The following is a 26,350-nucleotide window of genomic DNA, read 5'->3' as shown; positions in this document are numbered from 1 at the left end:
CGCATTGTCCAGCGAGCGCCTGGGACGCGCGGTACGTCATCTCCGGCCAGGTGGCTGCGGCTGCCTCCGGAGATCTCGACAAGATGAATGGCCGACGAGCGGGCCCGGATTTAGTGGACGCCCGAGTCGTACGCAACCTTAAGGGCGAAGACTCTGTCCGGCGGTGAATTATTTTCAATAAGCGGTTTCAACGTGTCGTAAATTACTGGAATCGTCATTAAAGGCCGCAGTTGGACCGCTGCCTATCAAACTGACGCGATTACTGTCTCTCTCCATTCACCTGCCCTCCCCTTTAGCCGTAACACTGTATTTGGATTCTCGAGGCACCTCTCGCTACGCGTCCACCACTACCTCTCTCTCACTCTTCTCTTCTGGTCAAATGTTCGACAGGTGCGAACGAAGAGTGCGAAATGGACAAAATTACCGGCATAACGTCTAGTTTTGCATTAAAAAATTAAATTGCTTGAAAGTAAAGTAATTAACAAAAGCTTAATTACTGACTCGAGAGAAAAGGGAAATCTTTCACGAATACTTGCTGTTAGCTATGTGAAATAAAAAAAAAGTTACATTGGTGTGGTCTTTAAGAGTCAATAAAAATTTAGAAATAAAAAAAATTGAACAAAAACATCAAATGTTTTATGAAACGATTTTTCTAAAAGTAATAAGGAAAACAGATTAGAGGAAGATTTGAGGTGCCTTCGAATGATGCTCCAAATCGCCTACCGAAACGTGAATCCCATTGAGAATTTAAAGTTTAATGTTTAACTTAGAATCTCATAATTTTAAAGAGTACCAGAGGATAAATGTCTGGTGGATTACGTACACAGTGCAGTCTACAAGCTGTACATTTACCGAGCATCATTCAAAGGCGCGTCAGATGCTTCTATTATTCATTTTATTTCTTGCTTTCAGACAAATCAGTCCACATAACAGTTGACTGCATTTTTCTTCGATTTTTTTAACAGTATTTGCTTTGACGCGAGTTTTACAACTCGCGAAGTATGCCAACACCTAAAGTATTGTCGTCTGGTATTAATACGAATCATATGAGAAACTAAAAATATTTATTCTAGCATTAGGGATACCAATATTTTTCCATTTTCTCTGTTGTTCGCAGTTCATTATCCATTGCCCATAAATGAACGGCTTCTTTCACGTAACTGAACGGCTTCTATCAGGGGCGGGCATGTGAGCTCTAACGAGCGAATGGAACTTAGGAAAGATACGATCAATGCCGAATGAAAGAGTATTGTTTTTTTCAGAGTGTCTCCAAGACGAAATGTGTGAATGACAAAGTGACCGACTAAAAATCACGTGTTCTATTTTTTACCTGCGACCACTAAATGGGCTTTTTAAAAATACATTTCTGTGCCTACTCCGGAAGCAACTGTATACTGCTTTGTGGAGTTTCCTGTCATACTCCATTTTTGCACTTAGAGTGGGAAAATGACTGTTATCTCTGTTATCTTATTCTTACGACCCCTAAGCGAAGTATATAATGGTGGTACCAGAACTGACACACACGCCGTTCTCGTGGCTTAGATCACACCCAAAAATTCATTGTTTAGAAAATGATGATATCATCACTAAGGAATTGGAAAAAAATGGAATAATCTGTCTGCGCCATTCAGCTGGGACCTTGTATGCACTGTGTTTTCAGCGTTTATACTTCAACTACAAGACTGATTTTCACAATAATACCGTGGAAAGTCAGAAATCACGATTTGTTAGTTTCGCCGCTCGTTCGTTGATTAACAAACGCTATAGCGCTAAGTACATAGAAGACATATAATGAGCAGAGCGGACTACAACAAGGCTCCTTCCGTAGGTAGTAAAACTGTCTGTGAATCTCTTCAGATCAGCAGAGTACACTCAAAAACAATGCAGCCGAAGGTGTGGCTCGATATATTCTCCACCTCTGCCATTCTGTTACAGCCTAGGATTAACATTAATATTGTTTCAATCGGCTGAACTGCTGCTTGCAATCAAAAGAGCCGCGGCGAAAGGAGATGAAATGGCGAGTATTGGCCTCAGATCTCAGCGATTTACAATGACTTCATGAGGGTCTGAAGCACTGGTTTAAAATAAAGATATTTTCACTCTGATGTGGACCAACAATGTCACTATACTCACGAAACGAGCTTTTTCTTTGCAGTGATCCCTGACATACCTAGTGATCATTTGCGTGTATCGAAAAAGCATCTCTAAAACTGCGCCAGATTCGCCGAACAATGTAAGTAAAAAAAAAAAAAAAACTGATGCAATAAGTACTATCTGTACCGTTTGTCAGCATGTAACACGTAAAAAATAACGTTTAACACACAAGAGACGCATGAATTAGTTTTTTTCGTATGCTATGAAGTGGAAAATCTTTTACCTGTCTACTTACTTTAAAGATGTACATAAAGTTCGTACATAACTGTTATTCCGAGAATAGTCCCTTACGTTCCGATAGAACAGAATACCATGAACGACTAGAAACAGGACGATCATATTTACAGGACACGTACCGCAGAAATGATTGGCATTTGAACCACGTGCCGTGCCGGCTCTGTGCCCGCTTGCGGCTCGCTACTTCACCTCCGAAGGGCATCGGCTTCGTGTCCGACGCCGAGGACGCGGCTGTTCGCTGGAGCGCGAGGCGTGCAAACTGGGTTGGAACATGCATTGTGGATTATGTGCCCAAGCTGTGATTATGTCCAAGGAGGTAGGCAGTGCCGCGGAAGATGCTAAGTGTTTTCGATATCGGAGATTGGCACTGATCACGGTGTCGTAATAAACCACTTGTAGTGCTTCTCGAGCTTCCCACGAAGTGGCCTTGTGGACTACTGTGGAGCGGGTTGCCTTCCAACGTTGCCCCTGTGCGTTATTAACTCAAGTTTGTTATAGGTGGCATTTTATTGCAGTGTGTTGTTCCGCAAGCAGTAAAGGAGGTGTTTATGAGTGTTAGTATTGGCGGGAGAAGCAAGAACCAAGAGCAAAATTGACGTCGTATGCAAGTATTTGACTGCGCAATAACACACTGATAGAAGAGATGACAAGTTGCTTTATTTCATGAAGAGCTACAGTACACTGCTTTTTATATACGTCTATTTGAAAGGTTTCTTTTTGTTCGGTACTAATGATACAGATATTAATGTACCGTAATTGTATGCTACTGTGTCTTTTATTTAGTGCTGTTAATGGTATCACTGAACGGACATAGAAATTGGGAGACTGTAGCACAGGGGAGCTATTCCTCTGTCGGGCTTTGTGCTGTTATTACGTTTGATTATACACAAGTCGCCATGTCGTTTCAGGGAGGACCTTGCGTAAATATTCTTACTGCCAGCTGGCGATCTTTCATGAAATACCAGTTTATACTAGACAGCTAAAATATTTTCTTATTCAACATTTGCGTATGTTGAGGATCCCGAGAGATGCAAGTCTATTGTTTAAGGGGGGTAGGACGTCGAACGGGGCGGCTTGGAGCAGGAGAGTCACCACAGGACATTTTAGTTTCCACTGTCTATAGTTTTATAAGTAAATTCATAAAACTATGTCAGCATGACCAGGAAGGATTCAAGATTCACACTCGTAGCAGCGGAAGTTCAGAAACATAACAAAATAATTTTTTTTTACATGTGAAATTCCATAATTTTTTCACGTACTGCTGGCTGCATTTGTTGCTATAGGTACACTTTTCTTCATAAGTAAGGGAGATTGTTCGATTAATTTTGTACAGCATAGAAACCATGTTTAGAAAAAAATCAAATTTTGTAGTTAATTATCTCAATTTGTACCACAGTTTTTAATAGATTTGGAACATTCTAGAGTTTCATACACCTATAAGTATGGTTTGTATGCTGTGCAAATTTCATCAAAGAATCTCTCTTACTTGTGAAGAAAAATGTACCTACAGCAACAAATGCAGCCAACAGTACGTGAAAAATTGATGAAATTTCATATCTAAAAAAAATTATTTTGTTATGTTTTTGCACTTCCACTGCTATGAGTGCGAATCCTGAATCCTTCCTGGTCATGCTGACAAAGTTTTAAGAATTTACTTGTAAAACAATAGACAGTGGAAACTAAAATGTCCTGTGGCGACTCTCCTGCTGCAGGTCGGCCCGTTCGACGTCCTACCCCCCTCAACAGAGATGTGTTTACTATTACGTTTTTCTGAAATTATGGATGACTTTTGTTAATGAACAATTTGAGACACTACTCCGTGTTGAATTGCATTAATTTTTGGAGCGTACTTTTTTTTTCTTTGAATAAATGGATATGAAAAGTGAAGGTCCCATAACGCTCAATCAATCGTTCGTCCCCTCGACTTCCCGCTTCCTGTTACAAACGACATCTCAGTAGTACCGTAGACATTAGTGTTTGTTGGGATGGTTTTTAAAAAGTTATTTTTATAGCGCAATAGCTCTTAATTTCAAAAGAAATCAGCGTTCTCAGGCATCACCAGCCATCTTCAGATCAAAAGACAGGTGCAATGGCTCTAAGCACTATGGGACTCAACATCTGAGGTCATCAGTCCCCCCAGACTTAGAACTACTTAAACCTAACTAACCTAAGGACATCACACACATCCATGCCCGAGGCAGGATTCGAAGCTGCGACCGTAGCAGCAGCGCGGTTCCGGACTGAGCGCCTAGAACCACTCGGCCACAGCAGCCGGCAAGTTCACTCTTAAACACAGGGGAAACGAGATGGTCAATGTCAGGGATCGAATTTATGCATAGTTCTAACGATCTGAAGATGGCTGGTGCAGGCCGAAACCACTGGTTTCTTGTTGAGATCGTATATGACTGCGCTAGAAAATAAACTATTTTTTGAAAAGGAAAAATCATCTTAGGGTGGAATTTTCAAAGTAGGCGCCCCACTGGAGAGCGAGTCACCTGGAAGGGGAGACAGACAGGCATGCAGAGAAGACTGGACAGGAAGTGGTAAGAGCAAACTGTGCACCAGATGAGGGTTCCAAGCCGCACGGCAGCCCTTTCACGCTTGTGTTTGGTACGCACCCTGCCGTGGTGATGACGCCGGTGCGGTTGTCGATGTGGAAGAGCCAGTGGCTCTCGTTGGCGAGGGAGTAGGAGACGCGGCCGTTGGCGTCGAGGTCTGCGTCGGCGGCGGCGACGGTGAGCACGGCGGTGCCGGGCGGCGCGTCCTCGGCCAGCGCGGCGTCGTAGCGCGGCTGCGAGAAGCGCGGGTCGTTGTCGTTCAGGTCCTCGACGGACACGGAGATGTTGCAGGAGGCCGACAGCGCGGGCCGGCCGCCGTCCTGCGCCGCCAGCGTCAGCCAGTACCGAGCCTGCGTCTCGCGGTCCAGCGGCCGCGCCACGAGCTGCCCCGTCTCAGAGTCCACGCTGAAGCGGTTGCCCGCGTTGCCGCCTGCGCGCACACACATTGCAGCGTCAGAGCAGTGAGCTACACCTGAGTAGCTTCCGCACGATGTGTCACTGCCCAGCAAAGTGGCTGCACCATGCAGTTTGGAACACCCGACGACGCGAACAGAAATAACGCAATAATTACACTGAACTCACCTTGGTTTTTGATGGTCCCCTGTACATTACAAAAGTCGGGACGCGATTCTTAATATGGCATGCGATCTTCGTGGGCGGCATGCTCTGCCAAGTTCTTATGGCAGGGCGTTCGTTCCTTCACCATCGCGACTGACAACCTCTGCCTGGTCGCTGGCACTTGAAGACGTGCTAAAATACCTCCCCCATCACCATCCCACACGTGCTCGATGCGATTCGACTCGGGGCAAAGGGCATGACAGTAAATTCACCGAATGTCCCCTCCTTCCGGGACCCGGGTTCGATTCCCAGCGGGGTAGGGATTTTTCACCTGCCTCGAGTGATTGGGTGTTTGTGTTCTTCTCATCATTTCATCACCATTCATGAACGTGGCGAGTTTGAACTGAGGAAAGGTTGAGAATGTGTACGGGCGCTGATAAAATGGTTGAAATGGCTCTGAGCACTATCGGACTTAACTGCTGAGGTCATCAGTCCCCTAGAACTCAGAACTACTTAAACCTAACTAACCTAAGGACAACACACGTCCATGACCGAGGCAGGATTCGAACCTGCGACTGTAGCGGTCGCGCGGTTCCAGACTGTAGCGCCTAGAACCGCTCGGCCACTTGGGCGGCGGGCGCTGATAACCGCTCAGTTGAGCGCCCAACAAACCAAACATCATCATCATCATCATCACCGCTGGACGATGTGGCCGTGCGGTTCTAGGCGCTTCAGTCTGAAACCGCGAGACCGCTACGGTCGCAAGTTCGAATCCTGCCTCGGGCATGGATGTGTATGATGTCCTTAGGTTAGTTAGGTTTAAGTAGTTCTAAGTTCTAGGGAACTGATGACCTCAGATGTTAAGTTCCATAGTGCTCAGAGCCATTTGAACCATGAACATCTTTCCGCGAGTTGCTACACCGGCGCTATCCGATGCGGTCGCGCAGTGTCATTCGTAAAACTGAAGTCAAGGCCCCACGCACCCCTGAAAAGGCAAACATGGGAAGGAGTGCAGTGACACAATGAAGCTGACTGGTGAGAGTATGGTGTTCAAAGTTTTTGGCGGTAGCACGCCTATGCAACAGTATGGCTCCCCACACCATAAAACATGGACCACCAAAACGATTGTCTTCGAGATCACTTTACGTACACTTATACGGCGAGAAGTGGGAACACGTAACAGACCCAGCAACATTCTGGAACATCGTCATTTTGATGCCCCAGATGTTACGCCATTGCGAGACATAATATTGAGTGGCGTACTGACCACCAAATCTTTAAATACCGCACACTCACCTCTCAATGACATTGTGACCCTGTACCCTTCCCCATCTGTCTTGTCAGTGGTGAATTCGGCCCTGGCTTCATTTTTGTGATCTCATTGAGCAGCACACGTGCAGAAGCTCTTGGAACGAGAGGATATTCGGCGAACGGAACGGTCCGCCCCCCCCCCCCCCCCTACCGCATCGAGCGTATGGTGGATGTGTTGGGGACACCCACTGCAGCTCACCCCGATGCACCAGCGACTACCTAGCAGGCGTCAGCCACGCCGGTGCACGAGTGGCAGCGCTCTGCTGCAAGAACACCTCACCAACACTGTGGCTCACACGGGAGCGTTGCAGGCGTGCGTTACTCTCCGTGGTGGTCACACACCCTACTAAGAATAACGACCCGCCTTTTCTAATGTACAGGGGACCGTCATAAATCACGGTCACTTCACAGTAATTATTCTCTTTGAATCAAATGGCATTTTGTTTGTCTCACTTCACATTTCTTTAACTTATCATTGTGCTATGCTGTAGCAGTTCTTCCTACGTGTCATCGAAATTTTATCGAGGTGTGTTAGTTGACAGGGACACGCCATGGGGAAGTTACGTACGTCCTTATGTTTTGTACACCAGTGTAGTTAGTGTACCTGGATCGGAATAACAAAGTGGCACACAGCTAGTTCACACGGCGATTGGATTAGCAACAAACAATCGGAGAACGAACTTAGCCGCGCCTTCTGTACCTTCCGTGGTCGTTACATCTCTCCAACTGTTCCAATTTACTGACGTTGTTTCTCTGTGCGGCGTTTTTATTTTACGTGACAGAATGTGCCAAGCTAGCAGCGAAAGTGTACAGCGAAGTATAACAAAACTGCTACCATCGTGTAGAGCGAACTCAACTATGTATGTGAAAAGGGATGCGCGTGAACGTAGCCAGTAGGGCACCGCGCAGACATTTCTACAGCAGCCACTTCACGTGCGCGGTCACCTTCGAATGACAGATTCGCTCCTCTACAAATTCAGATGTCAGTGACTTTATTGTTCTGATCGAGGTATACGCGCAGTTTGGTATTTAGTAACAAAATAACTGACGATGGAACAAATGAAGAGTATATGAAGTGCAGACCAGGCAACAGCAAGAACGACTTTTCAAGGGGACTGAACTGGTAGCATATCTTTTCTAAAAGTATTTGGACTATGGTCTTTTGTCGAAGTGAAACGTTCCCAATAAACAATACAGATTTTAGGTTGACGGCGTTGCCGACTGCAGCTTTGAGCCTTTAAAGTGTTGCCGCAGAGGCAAAGATGACCACACCTGACGAGTAGAACTAGTAATAAATGAAATAACACGCGCCCGGTGGCGGTTTATTTGTGCGTTAATTTCAAATGGCCGCTGTATCACCTGTAGGTGACGCACGTGTTTCCTATCCTCATTTGGAACTCTCTATTAGGCAGTAATCATAAATTCCACGAGGGAGTTTGTGCACACGGAGCGCAGAAGTACACCTTCGGGACACTTGAACAACGGTCTCCATCATTTTCAGGGACTGACATCGCACAGCCCTTCTGACCACTCTGCTCTGAGTTGGGTCTGCAAATATTTCTTTTTTTCTTCTTCGAATGCACAGACATTCCCCATACTTGATATACCAGGAGGTAATAGAGTGTAAGAACGCTAAGTACGCAAGCTTCCGAATTATTGTTGTCGTGAAGACGACGCACTCATTTCCTGAAAACGATCCTGCAAACCTGTGTGTCATTTGTCTTCAGTCATTAGAATGTTAAATTTTCGACTTTACTCACGTTTTAAGATTTTATGAGTGTTCTCGATCAGAAACATTCTTTTTTTTCCAAATTCAGTGAATTCTGTTCTCTTTCCACCAAGAGCTAGAGTCACCCTTACCCTACTTGCTAAATTATATACATTACTTTTAACGTGTTTCACAATGCCGTTTGCATCGTTTGAAAACAGCACAACACAAAAAATTTTAAACATTCCAATGTTGACGCGATTATTCACGACGGCGAAAGCCCTGTTGCATATTATAACTAACCAGTCCACATGTGATAACCTCTAACGTCTGAAACATGTCATGATCCTTTCGCAACCGTGTTTCGAATGAATACTCAATTTTTTTCTCCAGTTCGTCGTTTGCAACGTCGATACACCAGCACGAAGGCGTACCTAAAGAGACACTGAAACTTTTTTTTTTCTACTGATAGAGACCGAGAGTCCATACTTCGCTGATTACAATAAATCAGACTAACGCCCAAGTTTCCCGTCACCAGTCCTACATAGGCCTTAACCTGCTAAACTTGACTCATTGGCTATTAAAATCACTTCTATAAACATTTTCCCTCATTTTTTAAAAGTAAGTGTTTGCGAAATCATAATGAAGCAAGTGCATTACGCAGTATATACAGGTCCTTGCACATTTATAATATGACAAAATAAATAAAAAAAGCTGAAGATATAGGGCGTGGTTACCATGTATAAGGATTTAAGGGCTCAGAAAATGGTCCGAGGCAATGAGTTTCGAGTACAAACGACGAAACATTAATTTTAGACTTAATACGTACAGACGTTGTTAACTATGGTAGCAAGAAGTCACATACATTGAAAGTAAATGAAATACTCTACACCCTCAAAAGACCACGAATCTGGCAATGTTTCGCGTCCGAAACTAGTTTAATTACGGAAGTTTTTTATCCCAACGACAGAACGAAGACAGCGCGAACAGATTTACTTGCGAGATCGTTCCTTCTTTCTTTCTCTATCTGACATTACTTACGGAACAACGCCGTCGCTTCTACGAGCATATTTCAGGTTTACGTTAGCTTTGATTAGAAGTTATGAGAGTTTGGTTTCCCTCTCTTTATGCACGCCATTAGTCAAATAGCATCAATGAACTGACGTCAAAATCGGTAAGTAAGAAAAAGAGAGACACGTGAATAGCGAGCAACATGTGGTGGGATACAGCCTAAATCACACTCGACGTTAATGACAGAGATTTAATGCACACTAGTGCCAATTTAATAACACTTCGATGTTGGCGCATTAGCCATTCCGATTGGAGGTCACGGCGCGGCACGAAACTGAGAGGCGCAGTGAGGTAAACAGAGAAACGATGGACCGCAACCTGATTTACCTGCAGATTCTGTATGGTGACTGAGTACGAGATTTCAGGGTATTTTTCAAGGCTTTGCTTGTAGTTAGCAGCCAAGCAGTTTTTAGTAATTCACGCATCCGTATAAATCAGTGAGTGAAAATGAGAGCACGTGGATCGGATTTTAATAGGCGGTTTCACTTATCAGAACTGTAACTTTCTCAAAAAACTGATGTCAGAGAACATCCGTTGAGACGATATTCGTTTAATAACATAAAGTAGGAACAGCACAGAGCAATTTCACCATACAACAGCAGTGAAGTACAGTTTCGCATAACTGTGTTGCGAATGTTTCACCAAGCTCCGTCGAAAAGCGTCTTTCGCAACTTGTAAACCTTCTAGATGAAATTTTCGCTCTGGAATACGTACAGATAAATAAGAAACCGAAATGTTGGCACTTTACAGACTGTAATTTCGAAAATATGGGCCTATACTTCTCACTGTCTGTGTGCATAGTGAAATCCAAGAAAATTTGGCTTAAGATATCCCACAAGTTGTTAGGCTTTTATTTCATCTTATCCCCTTCTTTTCCTTCAAAATCAGTTCGACAAAAAATTAACTGTAAAAACACTTTGCACGTCTCTTCATTACAGTGTACACAATTTCTCATATACATAATTTCTCACAAATAATAATAAGAAAATTATAGTCTTTGATAGTAATTTTTTTATCCAGCGCGTCATTATTTGTGTAATGAAAACGAAAATGTTTAGGATTTTCAGCATGAACCACCAACAAAGCAGGTTCTCGCAACATATATATACGTAATATACAGCTATAGGTAGTTTTTTTACTGGCATTCGTACTTTTTTCTGTTAATATAACAACGTAACCTCCCTCAGGTGCGTGTGCTTCGTCAAATCATCGTGAAAAACCACAAGTGAATTTTGGAAACCCTAAAGATGGAACATTATTTCTCTGAAATACGTATCAGAAAGAGAAAGTATTTTCAGCAGTCAGACTGACATAAGGCGGACAAACTGCCAAGGTTCTGTTCTCACCGATTGAGGTACGGAATCATAAAAAGCTGAAAAATCGAAACCGAAACGCTAACTGTCGACGCATATATATTATGTCTGTTGGGTGAAACTAGTATAAGTGCAGATATTTTTGTATGCGGTAGCTTATTACGTGTACACATCAGAATGATGATTGCTTTTCTCTGCGTCTGATATTTTCTGCATGGCCGCAACTGCAGCTCTAAGTGCGTCTACGTGTCCACACTTTAACACCCGACCTGCTGCCCGGGGGATAATAAACATTAGTGACTCGCTGTTGCCACATACACTCGGAGGTACAGTCTGTAAATCAAGCAAATACTAACTCCGCTTTGTTCACTAACTGGCCTCAGTCGGCGACAGAAATATGTAGACCTTCACCCATTACCGCCAGTATATATCATTGTCTCCGTGTGCCACGTGAAAAAAAAAAAAAAAATGAATTCACTGAAGGCATTACGTAGTCGACAGAAATAAGAAAATAAGGAAGAGTGTCACTGGCGATACTGTAACAGTAACCGAAACATTTATGGGTACTAGTAAAAGAAGTAGAAATTTTGTTTCAAAAAGAAGCCTTTCAAAACGGTCTGGACTGAGAGCCCCTGGCTGATGCGTAAAACTATTCACTATCGTTTCGTTCTTGTTTGCTAGGGGCATCCTCAGAGGTGAGACGTGACAGAGGCAGAGGCCGTCGTGCACTATTCACTAACGCTTGTTCCCCAGCTGCAGGCGGAGCGTGAGCGAGTACTTTTCTGCACCGGCGACGGGCCTATGCCTCTGCCAGTATCTCATTTCTGAAGATGTCTCCTGCTGGTGGGGACGAAACGTTAGCGACTGCTTTCACGCGTTGACCACGGAAGTTTCAAATGGATTTTGTGTTGAAGTCCGCTTGACACGTCACCTGTCATTGCCAGGAGTGATTCGAACTGAGGTGTAAGCTTGGAGACCCGACTTGGGACAGTAGTCTGCTAAGGAGCTGAGATCGTACCGGTGATGGAGTAGGTGATGCGGGCGTTGGGCCCCTCGTCGCGGTCGAAGGCGACGACGGTGTGTATGGCGGCGAGCTCGCTGTTCTCGGGCACGGAGAGCGGGTAGCAGGCGCCCGCCGAGAACTCGGGCGCGTGGTCGTTGACGTCGGTGACGTCGACGCGCAGCGTGGCCACGTCGAAGAGCGCGCCGTGGCGCGCTTCGCCGCCGCCGGCCGCCCCCGCCGCCGCATCGCCCGCCGCCGCCCCCGCCGCCGTCGCGTACACGGGCAGCGTGTACGAGGCGCGCTGCTCGCGGTCCAGCGGGGCGCGCAGCCTCACCACGCCCGTGCGGGCGTCCACCGCGAAGCGGTCGTCGGCCACGCCCGCCGGGATCTCGTACGTCACGTTGCCGCCCCCGCCGACGACGCCTGCAACAAGGGCTAGAGCCGCTGCACAAGACCGCCCCGCTGTCGCTCTGTCGGTGACGGTGCAAACGTCAGATCCGACGAGAGCGCCCTCTAAACACAGTAAACACAGGTTTTATTGGTACCCGCCAAACTAATCGTAAAACAGCATGTGAAAGTTGCTGCATTTGGACGGGTTACTCCTGTAACTGAAATATCAGATCTGAAGATGGTTCTGAATGAACCGAAACCGATCATACGAATAAAATAAAATAAAAATTGCAATCCAGACGGATTATAAATAACATTATAAAATCACTGATTGCTGTTATCCCGTCAGACATTATGTCTGTTTCTGCAAAATCGTAAAGCCGTCGGCACACGGACCGTGCATCCGAACGTTGAACGTTGAGCGTGCCGAGTTTCTGACGTCACAGCGTGGAATAGCACGTTCGGGAGTATTTCCGAACGTGCATGTCAGATATTCTGAGCGTTGCGTCTGAGAGTTGACCAATGAGATGGCAGAACGCCGCCTACGTCACACGCACGCCGTGTCCCTTCAGCACAGAGTTGTGAGGTGCCATATTGGCATTCATTTCAAGCCTATATTTATATATGCCGTTTCTGAGCACCAGCAAACAGAGAATCACTGAAAAACATGATGTTAACCTTCAAATGTCCTCAAAACACAAATACAGGAATTGGACAAAAATATGGAGCCAACGCGAGATATGCGCGCTTGAACACAAATGCAGGCCCTAACCGATGTTAATGGTTGCGCTCTCGGCCGCATGTGACCACTAACGGCACCTGTGCATCCTCACTACATTGCAAGTCTCAGTCGCGTTCGCAGCAGTGTTCTGTGTAGTTGTGAGGGCGTTACGTCAAAGCTAAGTGAACTTATGGGACCAAACTACTTAGGTCATTGGACCCTAGTCCTACACACTACTCAATCTAACGTAAACTAACTTACACTATGGACAACACACACACCCATGTCCGAGGGGGGACTCGCATCTCCGTCGGGGGAGGGGGGGGGGGGGGGGGAGCCGCAACGACCTTGACAAGGCGCCCCAGACCGCGTGGCTCGACACCTGACATTGCCACTATTTTGCACGAAGAATGGTATGAGATTCACTTGAAAACAACAGAGGGCTTGTGTTTACACATTACGAGACGATTAGAAGCTGTTTTGGATGCTAACTGTTATCATACACCATATTAGCCTTGGTAATGTGTTGTGGTTTTGGTGTTCTACATCTACATCTACATCTGTACTCCGCAAGCCACCTGACGGTGTGTGGCGGAGGGTACCCTGAGTACCTCTATCGGTTCTCCATTCTATTCCAGTCTCGTATTGTACGTGGAAAGAAGGATTGTCGGTATGCTTCTGTGTGGGCTCTAATCTCTCTGATTTTATCCTCATAGTCTCTTCGCGAGATATACGTAGGAGGGAGCAATATACTGCTTGACTCTTCGGTGAAGGTATGTTCTCGAAACTTTAACAAAAGCCCGTACCGAGCTACTGAGCGTCTCTCCTGCAGAGTCTTCCACTGGAGTTTATCTATCATCTCTGTAATGCTTTCGCAATTACTAAATGATCCTGTAACGAAGCGCGCTGCTCTCCGTTGGATCTTCTCTATCTCTTCTATCAACCCTACCTGGTGCGGATCCCACACTGCTGAGCAGTATTCAAGCATTGGGCGAACAAGCGTACTGTAACCTACTTCCTTTGTTGTCGGATTGCATTTCCTTAGGATTCTTCCAATGAATCTCGGTCTGGCATTTGCTTTACCGACGATCAACTTTATATGATCATTCCATTTTAAATCACTCCTAATGCGTACTCCCAGATAATTTATGGAATTAACTGCTTCCAGTTGCTGACCTGCTATTTTGTAGCTAAATGATAAGGGACCTATCTTTCTATGTATTCGCATCACATTACACTTCGCTACATTGAGATTCAATTGCCATTCCGTGCACCATGCGTCAATTCGCTGCAGATCCTCCTGCATTTCAGTACAATTTTCCATTGTTGCAACCTCTCGATACACCACAGCATCATCTGCAAAAAGCCTCAGTGAACTTCCGATGTCATCCACCAGGTCATTTATGTATATTGTGAATAGCAACGGTCCTATGACACTCCCCTGCGGCGCACCTGAAATCACTCTTACTTCGGAAGACTTCTCTCCATTGAGAATGACGTGCTGCGTTCTGTTATCTAGGAACTCCTCAATCCAATCACACAATTGATCTGATAGTCCGTATGCTCTTACTTTGTTCATTAAACGACTGTGGGGAACTGTGTCAAACGCCTTGCGGAAGTCAAGAAACACGGCATCTACCTGTGAACCCGTGTCTAAGGCCCTCTGAGTCTCGTGGACGAATAGCGCGAGCTGGGTTTCACACGATCGTCTTTTTCGAAACCCATGCTGATTCCTACAGAGTAGATTTCTAGTCTCCAGAAAAGACATTATACTCGAACATAATACGTGTTCCAAAATTCTACAACTGATCGACGTTAGAGATATAGGTCTATAGTTCTGCACATCTGTTCGACGTCCCTTCTTGAGAACGGGGATGACCTGTGCCCTTTTCCAATCCTTTGGAACGCTTCGCTCTTCTAGAGACCTACGGTACACCGCTGCAAGAAGGGGGGCAAGTTCCTTCGCGTACTCTGTGTAAAATCGAACTGGTATCCCATCAGGACCAGCGGCCTTTCCTCTTTTGAGCGATTTTAATTGTTTCTCTATCCCTCTGTCGTCTACTTCGATATCTACCATTTTGTCAACTGTGCGACAATCTAGAGAAGGAAGCACAGTGCAGTATTCCTCTGTGAAACAGCTTTGGAAGAAGACATTTAGTAATTCGGCCTTTAGTCTGTCATCCTCTGTTTCAGTACCATTTTGGTCACAGAGTATCTGGACATTTTGTTTTGATCCACCTACCGCTTTGACATAGGACCAAAATTTCTTAGGATTTTCTGCCAAGTCAGTACATAGAACTTTACTTTCGAATTCATTGAAAGCCTCTCGCATAGCCCTCCTCACACTACATTTCCCGTGTTTTTGTCCACTCCCTGTAATTCTTTGACTTCATTTTTAATTTGTACTATTTTGTCCACAGAGACTTGCAACAAACTTTACACATGACCTTTACGAAGCTTTTTCACTCTGACAGCCTTCACAAAATAACGAAAGAAAAATCATTATTGCGTTTTCCCTGTTCTCACAGTAAAACAACACCAGACATCTCGTTTTAATTATTACTTCTTTACTAGTAACTCTATTTGCAACGTATTTTGCAGATAGTATCCACATAGACCACTAGCTGTACTTAGAGAGTGATATACGGTTGTAAGGTGTTGTGTGATGTCCTTAGGTTAGTTAGGTTTAAGTAGTTCTAAGTTCTAGAGGACTGATGACCATAGATGTTAAGTCCCATAGTGCTCAGAGCCATTTGAACCATACCGTTGTACGATAAATAGTTACGGAGATGTGACGTATCATTTCTGGCACTGAGCTATACCATTCAGTCCCAAACCTCTGTTAGTAATTGAGGACGATAATGTTAACTCACGTATGACGTCAGAGCTGGAGTGAGGTACAGACATTCTATCATTTATTAACATTTATTTAAGATAAGTAACTGAGATTTTATTGACAGTCATCCAAGCGATCCTCAATAGTAACGAATCATACAAATTTTAGATTCTTCTCGTTACTGGTATTTTTTTAATAGCTGTAGTGTTATGTAAGCACTCTGGGCGGCTTCGTCTGGACAGTGGCGAGTGAGCGAACGGTTGCGATGGATGCTCGGTACGGTGGTAGGCAAGGCAGCACGTTCAACAGCTTCGTTAAGCGCTCTGCGAACAGTGCAAGGTAGAGAGTGGGAATAAGAAGTTATTGTGTTAAACGATTTGTGCAGAAAAGTCATGTGGACGAAGATAATCACTGTTAGCCTGTACCACATGTAACGTTATGGTCAAATATTTGTTCTGTAACTTACTAGCAGCTGACCTGACCTGTTACGTCGTTTCTTTTAGTGAAAAGTCACTGGCATCTCTGAATTCGGCAGCAGTTAGGGAGCCTTAGCCCACTCTCTAGACAGGTTCTTACAACCTCACATCAAAAGAGCCAAACTCCACGACCCACGAGCTGCTTCTGCACAGGGCACCTTTAGAAGATACCAGGCGCGTGAGTAACCAGAATCCATACGTTCCGCTTTGGTGCAGCAGAGTACGACTATGACCCCTCGCACACTCTGCATTCAAAGTACAAATCTGGATACGAGCGTTTAGTCTGTAGTAATACAGGGGAGGAAATACAAAGGACGCTGGGACACTTGGTGTGATGAACACTGACATTTGTTGACATCAAGCTGCAACGGTTAATTAGTTCCCAAATAATTAGCGCCCACCCCAGCCCGCATATTGTTCCACCGTAATGTCATAAACATTGAGAAGCGTGAAAAACTAGACTTTCTTAAAACGGAGCGCAAGTTACCCAAATTAGCTCGTCCAGTTTCAGGTAATGAGGGCACTTAGCGACTACCAAAGTAAAGTAATCACACGTTTGAAGCCGTTTTATACAGTGGAGTGCGATTCCTTAGAGAACTGGGGGCGAGGGTGGGGGGAGAGTTAGTGGTAATAAGAGAATAACATAGCACGAAGACTACCAGTCTCGAAAATAGTAGGGAATTATAGAATATTACAGGCTGTGTAACGAATACAGGATACTTTTCATCTGCTTGTGAGAGGGCTAACATGTGCGCAGGAAACTGCAGCCTGATCACAGGAAAAGACGCATGTTGACAGGTTAACTGCACCTGCTTTCAAGAATAAATCTGACAGGGATCGTAAGTCCACAGACAGAACTGGCAGAACTCTGGAAGTTAGGCAAAACAGAAACTGAACGAGCCCCGAAAAACCCAAAAAGATTGACTGCCTAAACTTAGGAGGAAACGATTAATGGAAACACCATTTCCCTCGCACAATCGTAGAGTGCAGACCGGTGTCCATAATCATAGTGCTAAGTGAAATAATGATAACGGTGACTGTACACTACGAATTTATGTTGTGTAAATTATGAACTTAACAATATTGTCAAAGCTTTCTCCCCTGTTCTCGAATCAACTGCAGGATACATTAATTTTTCATATTTTCAGATGAATGCTTTCCTTTTCTTCTAAGTTGTGCTAAACTGATGTTCTAAGCACTGAATATACAAGTGAAAATAATAATTAATACTATATTAAACATTTAATATATTTTATTGTTGTTGTTGTTAACATGGGTGCTCTGCACCAGCTTACTTATTCAATACGTCTAGCGACGAGGCAGTACCAGCATCGAAAGAAAAGACGACTTTTATCAACATTAGTGGTGTTCATATTCACTGCTTCGTATTTGCTGATGACATTCCAATAATGGCAGATTTAGAGAAAAAACTACTTAAAATGCTGAAGATGTCAAATCAAGAGATAACAGAACTGCAATTAAACATCAAGAAGACAAAAGTGATGGTTATAGACAAGAAAGGAGATGGAGGTAACGCTGAGATAAAAATAGGCTGTGAGCAAAAAAAAAAGTTCAAATGGCTCTGAGCACTATGGGACTTAACTTCTGAGGTCATTAGTCCTCTAGAACTTGGAACTACTTAAACCTACCTACCCCAAGGACATCACACACATCCATGCCCGAGGCAGGATTCGAACCTGCGACCGAAGAGGTCGCGCGGTTCCAGACTGTAGCGCCTAGAACCGCTCGGCCACACCGGCCGGCGGCTGTGAGCAACTGGAGGAAGTAACCGAACTTACTATATTATTAGTACTGTGGAGGAAAACAACAGATGTCTCATGGAAATCAAGAGAAGAATAGCATTGGCCTAAAACGCATTCCAAAATAAGAAGTATCTTTTACTGAATATGCATATCAGCTTCGTGGTTGAAGTAGGATTGTGAAACCAGGACATTAGCAAAGCAAGAGGTAGCTCGCCTCGAAGCTGCTAAAATGTGTCTCTGGAGGAAAATCACAAAATCCAGCTGGACTGATACGAAAACAAACGAGATTGTTCTACTAGAAATTGAACAGAAGAAGGAACGAGTGAATGTTATAGACCAAAACAAAGCAAAACTCACTGGACACTTAATCAGACACGATATTTTTCTACAAAACATTTTCGAAGGCAAGATCATACGGGACGACCGAGAAAAGCCTACTTAAAAAAAAACTGATCAGTGAGCTGGAATGTTGGTCATACTTGGAGACGAAGAGATGTGCTGAAGAGAGTAAGCTGTGGCTGCAGACACGAGGGTTAGCCGTTTGAACGAAGAAGAAGAATTAAAATCCTAGCGATCATCGACGTGCTAAAAATGTGCCTGACAGAAAGTTATATTGGGTGTGGGGGAGACTGTAACAGACTGTGAAACGTCCCCCCTCCCCCCCCCCCCCCCCCCCACACACACACACACCAAACTGAAAACTGAATCTGCTCCCTGAGTGAGGGTGAGGGTAAGTGGTTCCCACTTGTGTCGAGATTACCAGTTTCGGAATTTACTCTACAACTGAGTGAAGAAGCCCGCGAAACTTTGGCAGGAACTGTATCAGCTTCCTTCTTAGAACAATACTGCCCTGTCAGTGTGTGAGCGGATGATAAATCGATGACTGGGCCTACCTGTAAAACAACCACGAGTATGTTACATTTACTTTTCAACCTTTCTTCACATAACCTCTACTACAAAAGAGCCCGGTTGTAGAAAGTAGGCCGGCCTGTGTGGCCGAGCAGTTCTAGGCGCTTCAGTCTGGAACCGCGTGACCGCGATGGTCGCTGGTTCCAATCCTGCCTCGGGCATGGATGTGTGTGATGTCCTTAGGTTAGTTAGGTTTAAGTAGTTCTAAGTTCTAGGGGACTGTGACCTCAGATGTTAAGTCCCATAGTGCTCGAAGCCATCTGAACCATTTTTGTAGCAAGTAGATTTAACGAGAATGCAAACATCTGGAGTTACGCACGTACCGCGTTGGCGTTTGTTGCGTCTTCACTATTACTTGACACAGCTGCGTGAATTACAGCTTATCGTCACATCAGCGTGAAGAAGACGTATAGAAGCAGAGAAGATTTTCGGAGCTGCACGTACAACAGCCCGAGAAACTGAAACTGGACCACAGCCACGAAGATCGGGGAGTTCCCAGGATCGGGTCGTAGAATCTGGAGGAACCGCTGATCCCCCCCAAAAAAAGGGAGGGAGGGAGGGGGGGCGCTACTTACACCGCCGCTAAAAGGCCCTTTACACCGCGAGGTCAGCAGCGTTAAACAGCTCCCTTTTTCCCTTTCCTTGTTCCCACGCACGCTCAATTTTTCGCCATCTCGTTAGCCGCTGTGATAACGTGGGTGTGGCCTAATGGATTCTGCTTCGCACCGATCATTCCAGTTGCGCACTCGCGAGTAGTTAACCTGTTCCCGTTCAATTACAGTTCGCAGGTGCACGCCGGGCAGAATAAAAAGCCGGGGAGGGGAACCGCAGGCGGGTAGACTGTGCATTTGTTGAAGGAGGGCTTCCGTTTCTGCGAGTGCCGGCCTCGTCCCCCCGTTATTACCGGCTATGAGCGTAGGCAGGCTGCGGCGATTGGCCGGTGGATTTTCTCATGCCCGCTCTCCCATCGCCAGGCGATTAGGAGGCAGCGCGCCGAGGTGAGCCACGCAGCCGTCTCCGTGCGGGTCAGAGCTTCGCACCGGGCGGAAGCGAATACATGGGAGAACAGTGCGACGGGCCTCGGTTGTCGTACAGCCACGTACTCGAAGGCGGGGATGTCACACGTGTCTGGAGGAGAGAACGTTTAGGACCGGTCTGTTTCTTGTACGGTGTTCAATCGAACTGAAAAGCACATTCATCGAAACCGCTAGCCAACAAGCCAGTGGTTGAAGCAGGGAAAATGACATTCTTCCGGTGGAAACTCTGTAGAAACATTTCGCTAAGCTGTCTTTTACGAATGATTTGAACTACTCAGCAGTTCATCATAGGTGGAGCAACGAAGGGTACTTAAAGACTGGAAAAAAGCGCAAGTCATTCCCGTTTTCAAAAGGAGTGCTAGGACAGATGCACACAATTATAGGCCTATATCGCTAACGTCAATCTGCTGCAGAATTATGGCACACGTTTTATGATCACGTGTAACTAAGTTTCTGGGGAACAAAAATCTCCTCTATAAAATCAACATGGATTCTGCAAACAGAGATCTTGCGAAACTCAGCTCGCTCTGTTCTTCCGTGAAATCCACTGTGCTATAGACATCGGCATTCTAACTGATACTCTGTTCCTAGACTTCACGAAGTCATTTGACACCATTTCGCATTGTTGTTTAGAAAAAAATAGAAAAAAGATAGGAGCCTACGGAGAATCGGATCAGATTTACGACTGGATTCATCATAGCCTTGCATGAGAAAACTCAACACGTTGCTCTTAACGGAAAAAACATCTAAACATGATTTCAGGAAGTGTGATACGACAGTTACTGTTAACAATATATATAAATGATCAAGTAGAAAGCGTCGGAAGCTCTTGAAGACTGTTCGCAGATGATGCGGCTGTCTATAAAGCAATAGCAACGCTAAAGACAGTATCGTGCCAAAATCACCGACAGAAGATTGATAAATGGTACAGTCTTTGGCAGTTGGCGCTGAACCAATGTAACATATCTAAGACAAAAAATTCAATACTGTACAACTACACCACTACCACAAAATATCTAGCAGTACCCATCGGAACGACCTTAAGTGAAATGACCACATAAAACAAATAGTAGAAGAAGATGCTAGACTTAAATTCATAAACAAATCTTAAAGAAGGGGTTCAAGCCAATTAAGACTGCTCCCTGGTATTAACCTTAAATACAGGGGTGCGCAAAACTTAAAAACGAAACTAAATTTAGCACGATGCGTCACTGCCAAGTAACACAGCTCGACGAAGCGTGGACCATATACAGAAAGAACTGCTACAGCAACTTAAATTGGGAAGACCACACAGATAATTTGTGGGGAAGGCGAAACAAAGACTACGCTTTGTTGGCCGAACTCTTAGAGGATGCGAGAAACCCACTAAAGAGGCAGTCTACATTACACTTGTCCGTCCTCTGCTGGAATATTGCTGCACGGTGTGGGATCCTTACAAGATAGGATTGACGGAGGACATGGAAAAAGTGCAAAGAAGGGCAGCTAGTTTCGTGTTATAGCGCAATAGGGGTGAGAGTGTCACTGATATGATACACGAGTTGGGGTGGCAGTCACTGGAACAAAGGCGGTTCTCTTTGCGGCGAGATCTATTTACGAAATTTCAATCAGCAACTAACTCTTCCGAACGCGAAAATATTTTGTTGACACCCACCTACGCAGGGAGAAATGCTCATCATAATAATACAAGACAAATCAGAGCTCTAACGGAAAGATTTAGGAGTTCCTTTTTTCCCACGCACCATTCCAGAGTGGAATGGTACAGTAGTAGTTCGAAAATGGTTCGATGAATCCTCTGCCAGGCACTTAAGTGTGAATTGCACAATAACCATGTAGATGTAGGTGTAGCATAGTAACTGTAACAAATACGCAATGAGACGAACAGAAAAGATACTCTTATTTATACACAATAATCACACCGAAGTCACCGCGATTCACGATGGTGCCCTGGCCACTGCAAAGGCAGTGCATGGTTCTTAATATGCTGTATGATCAGCACGGACAGCAGTGCATGGTCTGCAGTGTGCCCCCACGCAGGACACGGAGTGTTTGTGATGGGGCGCTCCACACCTCCAACTACTGAGCAGTGCTCAGTGCACGTGGCTTGATGCAGTCGCCTCACCAACGCAAGCCACACGCGCCAGGTGAGACGTAAGTCGGGGAACGGGGCAGCGAATATCTCTCGTTCCAAGTGTTCCTGCACCTGTGCAATTCAGTATGGTCTCGCACTGGCATCCATTTATTTCAGTTGCCTCCCGCACTATACCGTACCAATTCTTTCTACGTATGGTCCAAGTTTCGTCGAGCTGTGTTACTTGGCAGTGATGCATCAAGCGAAAGTTACTTCCGTCCATAAGTTTTGAACACAAGTGCACTTTTCCAATGTGACCTCTTCCTGATGTTCGCTGATACTCTGGTAACCAGATATTGTCGGGTTCTTTTATCAACGATATTATTTTAGATTACAGTATGCAGCAAGCAGAATTTTTGAGCATATTGTGCATTTCCTTACGGTCGTTCAACGATGATACTTTTCTGCAGAGAACGACACCCCATGACCAATCTCATGTTACTGCTCACCCTTTATGGAAAAACGTTTGCACGAAAGAAAAGAGGAAATGAACAGATAGGTACAGGAGAATACGAGGCAGAAGAAGAGACCAGATATCGGGAGACACCTGGGTGACAATTGTGTCGTCCAGTGCACGTCGGATTCCAACAGCGGCGTTAGCGCGGTGGAGGCACCACGCCGCACTGGCCTACTTTCTCGGCTCCACAGTGCCACCGGAGCTTTTCCGTCACTCACTGATCGCGACCTTCCGCGGGATCTCGACACAAAGCGCGCGAGCCCCGTAGGAATCCCAGGATGTCAATTTCTAAGCCTTCGCCGAATGAATGCTTTCCTTTCTGTGGCCGGAAAAAAAGAGGAAACGGTCGGCTTTCAACAGGCAGCGGTAATCGAAGGGTAAACAAAAAAAGGACAAATTACCAGCAACCGATCACCGTAACGAACAGAATCGGGCCAGGGACTGAAACAGTGTACACGAAGGCGGGGGGAGACGGGCGAGCATTTACGGGGGATTGAATCACGAACAAATTCCGGGGCAGCCGTTGAGAATCGGATTTTCCCGCAAAAGCCCGGTCGCCCGAGAGAGGACCAAAGAGCCCATCACATCCTTTCAATTGAGAAATCTATTATTCCAGCGGAGGAGTAAGATCACGAGGACGCAGAGACAGAGAACTGGAAGGAGACGCGGTTCGCGTGTCGCCGTCAAGACTTAGAGGCGCTGCCTGCATCCGGCATCTAATTTCACCCACGAACACGTTTCGACAAATATACTATTCCTCTGTGTAAACTAGTGCCCGAGCTGTGCTGCGGTGGGAAAACGACTACTACTGTCGCCTCAAATATTAATACAGCCCTCTTCAGAGTGTCACCTTGGCGTAGTGTCTATTGTGACGTAGATACCTCCACTGCATTACAACACTACCACGTTTTATTTACCAAGCATTTTTATTGGCAGTCCCACATTTCTTTAATGTTTCTTTTCGTAGTAATTTGTGAGCAATCTTTCTATGGACCCCGTTGTCTTCCACTTTTTCTTTTTTTGTTCTACAGGACCTTCAGTTCTGAGGAAGATTATGTATAAAGGGGAGGCGGGAAGGCCGATTTACAATGCTGTCTAACAATATTGTGTCTACACGCTGCAAAATAGCTATTGTACGTGCTATACGCACGACCAACCAGCAATCAGTTTTGGTTACTCTCTTTTGCATCTAATCACACAACTGCAGGTGCTGTAAGAATTCTAGTTTTGTATATTGTCCATCTCTCACAGAAGCCTTTACACGTTACAACATATATTTTATTACAGTTCCGTACTGTCATTTAGTGAACGACTTATAAGCTTACCGAGTACAGGATCAGGTCTTTTTCTGGATTTAAGATTTCCCAGCGCATAGAACGCTACTCGTCTTACCTAACGGGAGGAAAATGGCACGTCTAACGGTAACTCCGGGAGAGCTCTAAGGGAGTGACGTAGGGCTGTTGTACAACGTCGAACGCACGTGAGGCTGTTCATGGAGAACGCTGTTGTCTGCAGGAATGTTTCGTCACAAGAAAACGGTAACAAACTCCGTTCATGTCGACGATTGGCGCAGGGAATAGTGGTTGACCCTCAATATAAATAAATGTAACGTATTCCGCATAAATAGATGCGAGGATCCATTACTGCTTCATTAGGCGCTGTTGGAAAATGACGTGGAATAGTAACAACCGTAAAATATCTAGAAGTACGTAAAGGTCCGTCTATACAGGCCGTAAAGATGTTTTCTTATTTTCCCCTTTGAAGTAATAGTGCCAGGTCGGTGCCGTAAACATTCATGGTGTCCCGAGAGGAATGATGTACATTCAGAGATATGGCAAGAACGATTATTCGACGCAAAAATATCTGGTAAACGCAGTCTCTAAAATACATACTTTAAGAGCTACCGGCACTTTTTCAGTAGCAGATGTGTGTTTGACATTATCGAAGGAGAACAAGTGGTCGCAGATTTTAAGGTATCCATTTCAGACCCCATGTTGACCAGACTGTTTTGATTCGAATGATTGTTCCTGTCATATCTATGAATTTGTGCAATAATTTTTGTAAAAAAGTAAACACTTTTTAATGCCTAGACCGCATTTATCCTGTCACAATTAAAGTTCGATAACTAATTTCGGTTACTATCAGCAACCATGTTCAGATTGTTAAAAATATGAAAAGGAGGTGAATAAGCATTGGAAAGCATCGTTAGCTATAGTCACGCAACAATATGCATTTATAAGTAGCAAAACATTAACAGTACGTACTTGGAAACACCGCGAGCAAACCACGTTGCAGATGATAACTTCGCAGGATGAGGGTCATATAGGAAACGGCTCAGTTTCAGGAATAGAAGCTGGATCAAAAGCTCATTATTTCCAATAGTATAACAGGCATAATTCACCACCTTTTTATACTTTGAACTATTTGTAGATGGTTGGAGATAGCAACCGAAACTAATAATCGAACTTTAATTGTGATAGGAAAATTGCGGTCTAGTCATTAAAGATTGTTACTTAAAAACAATTACTGCACAAACCACATTAAGACCGCCGCCTCCCCTTCACTTATACCTATGAATATTGGCCATTCCTCCTTGGACGTCCTGTTTTTGCTGAGTGACGGAATTAGGTCTGCAAGTAGGGGTATTATCATCGTATTAGTGTTTCAGGAAAATTGTTTCATGTCGAGCGACGGCAGCCACGCGGTGTTTCATCCCGCTGGAGGCGGCGTCAGCGGTGACGGCAAGTTCAGATCAGACCGGACAACAGAGAGCGTGCAGAGGCGTTTGCTAATTAAAAGGAAGGCACGAATTACAATGTAATGCGTAAGTCGCAGTACTGCATTTTTTTGAAACTGATGCTAATCACTTATTGCGACAAGCCAGATCTATTAACACTGAGATGAAACTTAATATTGTTTGAGTGACAGGAAAAGTCAGTTTTTTAGGACGCGCTGTGAATGTAAATGGTTTTGTAATATGCTGAAGCTGGGTTATTCAAGTAACTCATCGTTTTTCTTGATATTTTGAGAAGGTATGAGTGACTGTACTTTTTATTTCTACTAGTGCGTAGTGAAAGTTATCTTTTGATTTGACGAATAATGTCCGAATTAGAGAAAGATAATTATTCCCTGATTTTGGTGGGTTACTCTTTGACACTGATATTCGTGTGGAGTGCTGGAGCATTTACCACTGCAGGACTTCAGTGAGGTTACACAGTCAGATACAAATTTAAGGCTCAAAGAAGATTAAGCATTTATCCTTTGCTCATAATCGGGGAGTTTTGTGTTTGACCCCGTTTTGACGGACGTTTCACTCGTGCTAGAGCCGGAAGAACCGTATTATTTGTGAACTTGAGACCGTATTATTTGTGAACTTGAGCGCTCGGGGATGAGGCATTAAGACAGCTGTTAGTTTAACGAAATATTTCCTGCAATTACGTACGAGGACGGCATACGTAGAAGTTCGGGGCGACCACATAAAGTTAGTTCAAAGAACTGTACGTCACAGGCTGCCATTTACCGGAAGAATCAGGAGTTAAAAGTGTAAGGGACAGTCAAATGATAACGAGACGTATCGAAAAACCCAAGTGAATTGTTTATTATTTCAAAAGTAATCCTCGTCACTGTTAATACATTCACCCCACTGTGAGGCAAGACGGTCAATGCCTTCACGGAAAAAACGTTTATGGTTGTACCCAGGCTTGCAGCACTTCGTCAGAA

General features: G+C 44.8%; 1 protein-coding gene across 1 annotated transcript in view; it reads right to left on the bottom strand.

Moving 5' to 3' along the window:
* LOC126278940 (protein dachsous) overlaps positions 1 to 26,350 on the bottom strand; it is a 287,615-nt gene that overhangs the window by 81,996 nt on the left and 179,269 nt on the right. Inside the window, exons 16-17 of the mRNA XM_049979218.1 lie at positions 11,929 to 12,336; positions 5,010 to 5,379 (exon numbers count right to left, since the gene is read on the bottom strand). Coding sequence (XP_049835175.1) covers positions 5,010 to 5,379; positions 11,929 to 12,336 — 778 coding nt within the window. The remainder of the gene's footprint in view (positions 1 to 5,009; positions 5,380 to 11,928; positions 12,337 to 26,350) is intronic.

This window comes from Schistocerca gregaria, chromosome 6 (assembly GCF_023897955.1).
Source record: "Schistocerca gregaria isolate iqSchGreg1 chromosome 6, iqSchGreg1.2, whole genome shotgun sequence".
In the NCBI taxonomy this organism is placed as follows: domain Eukaryota; kingdom Metazoa; phylum Arthropoda; class Insecta; order Orthoptera; family Acrididae; genus Schistocerca; species Schistocerca gregaria.
This window is presented reverse-complemented; position numbering and strand designations above follow the sequence as displayed.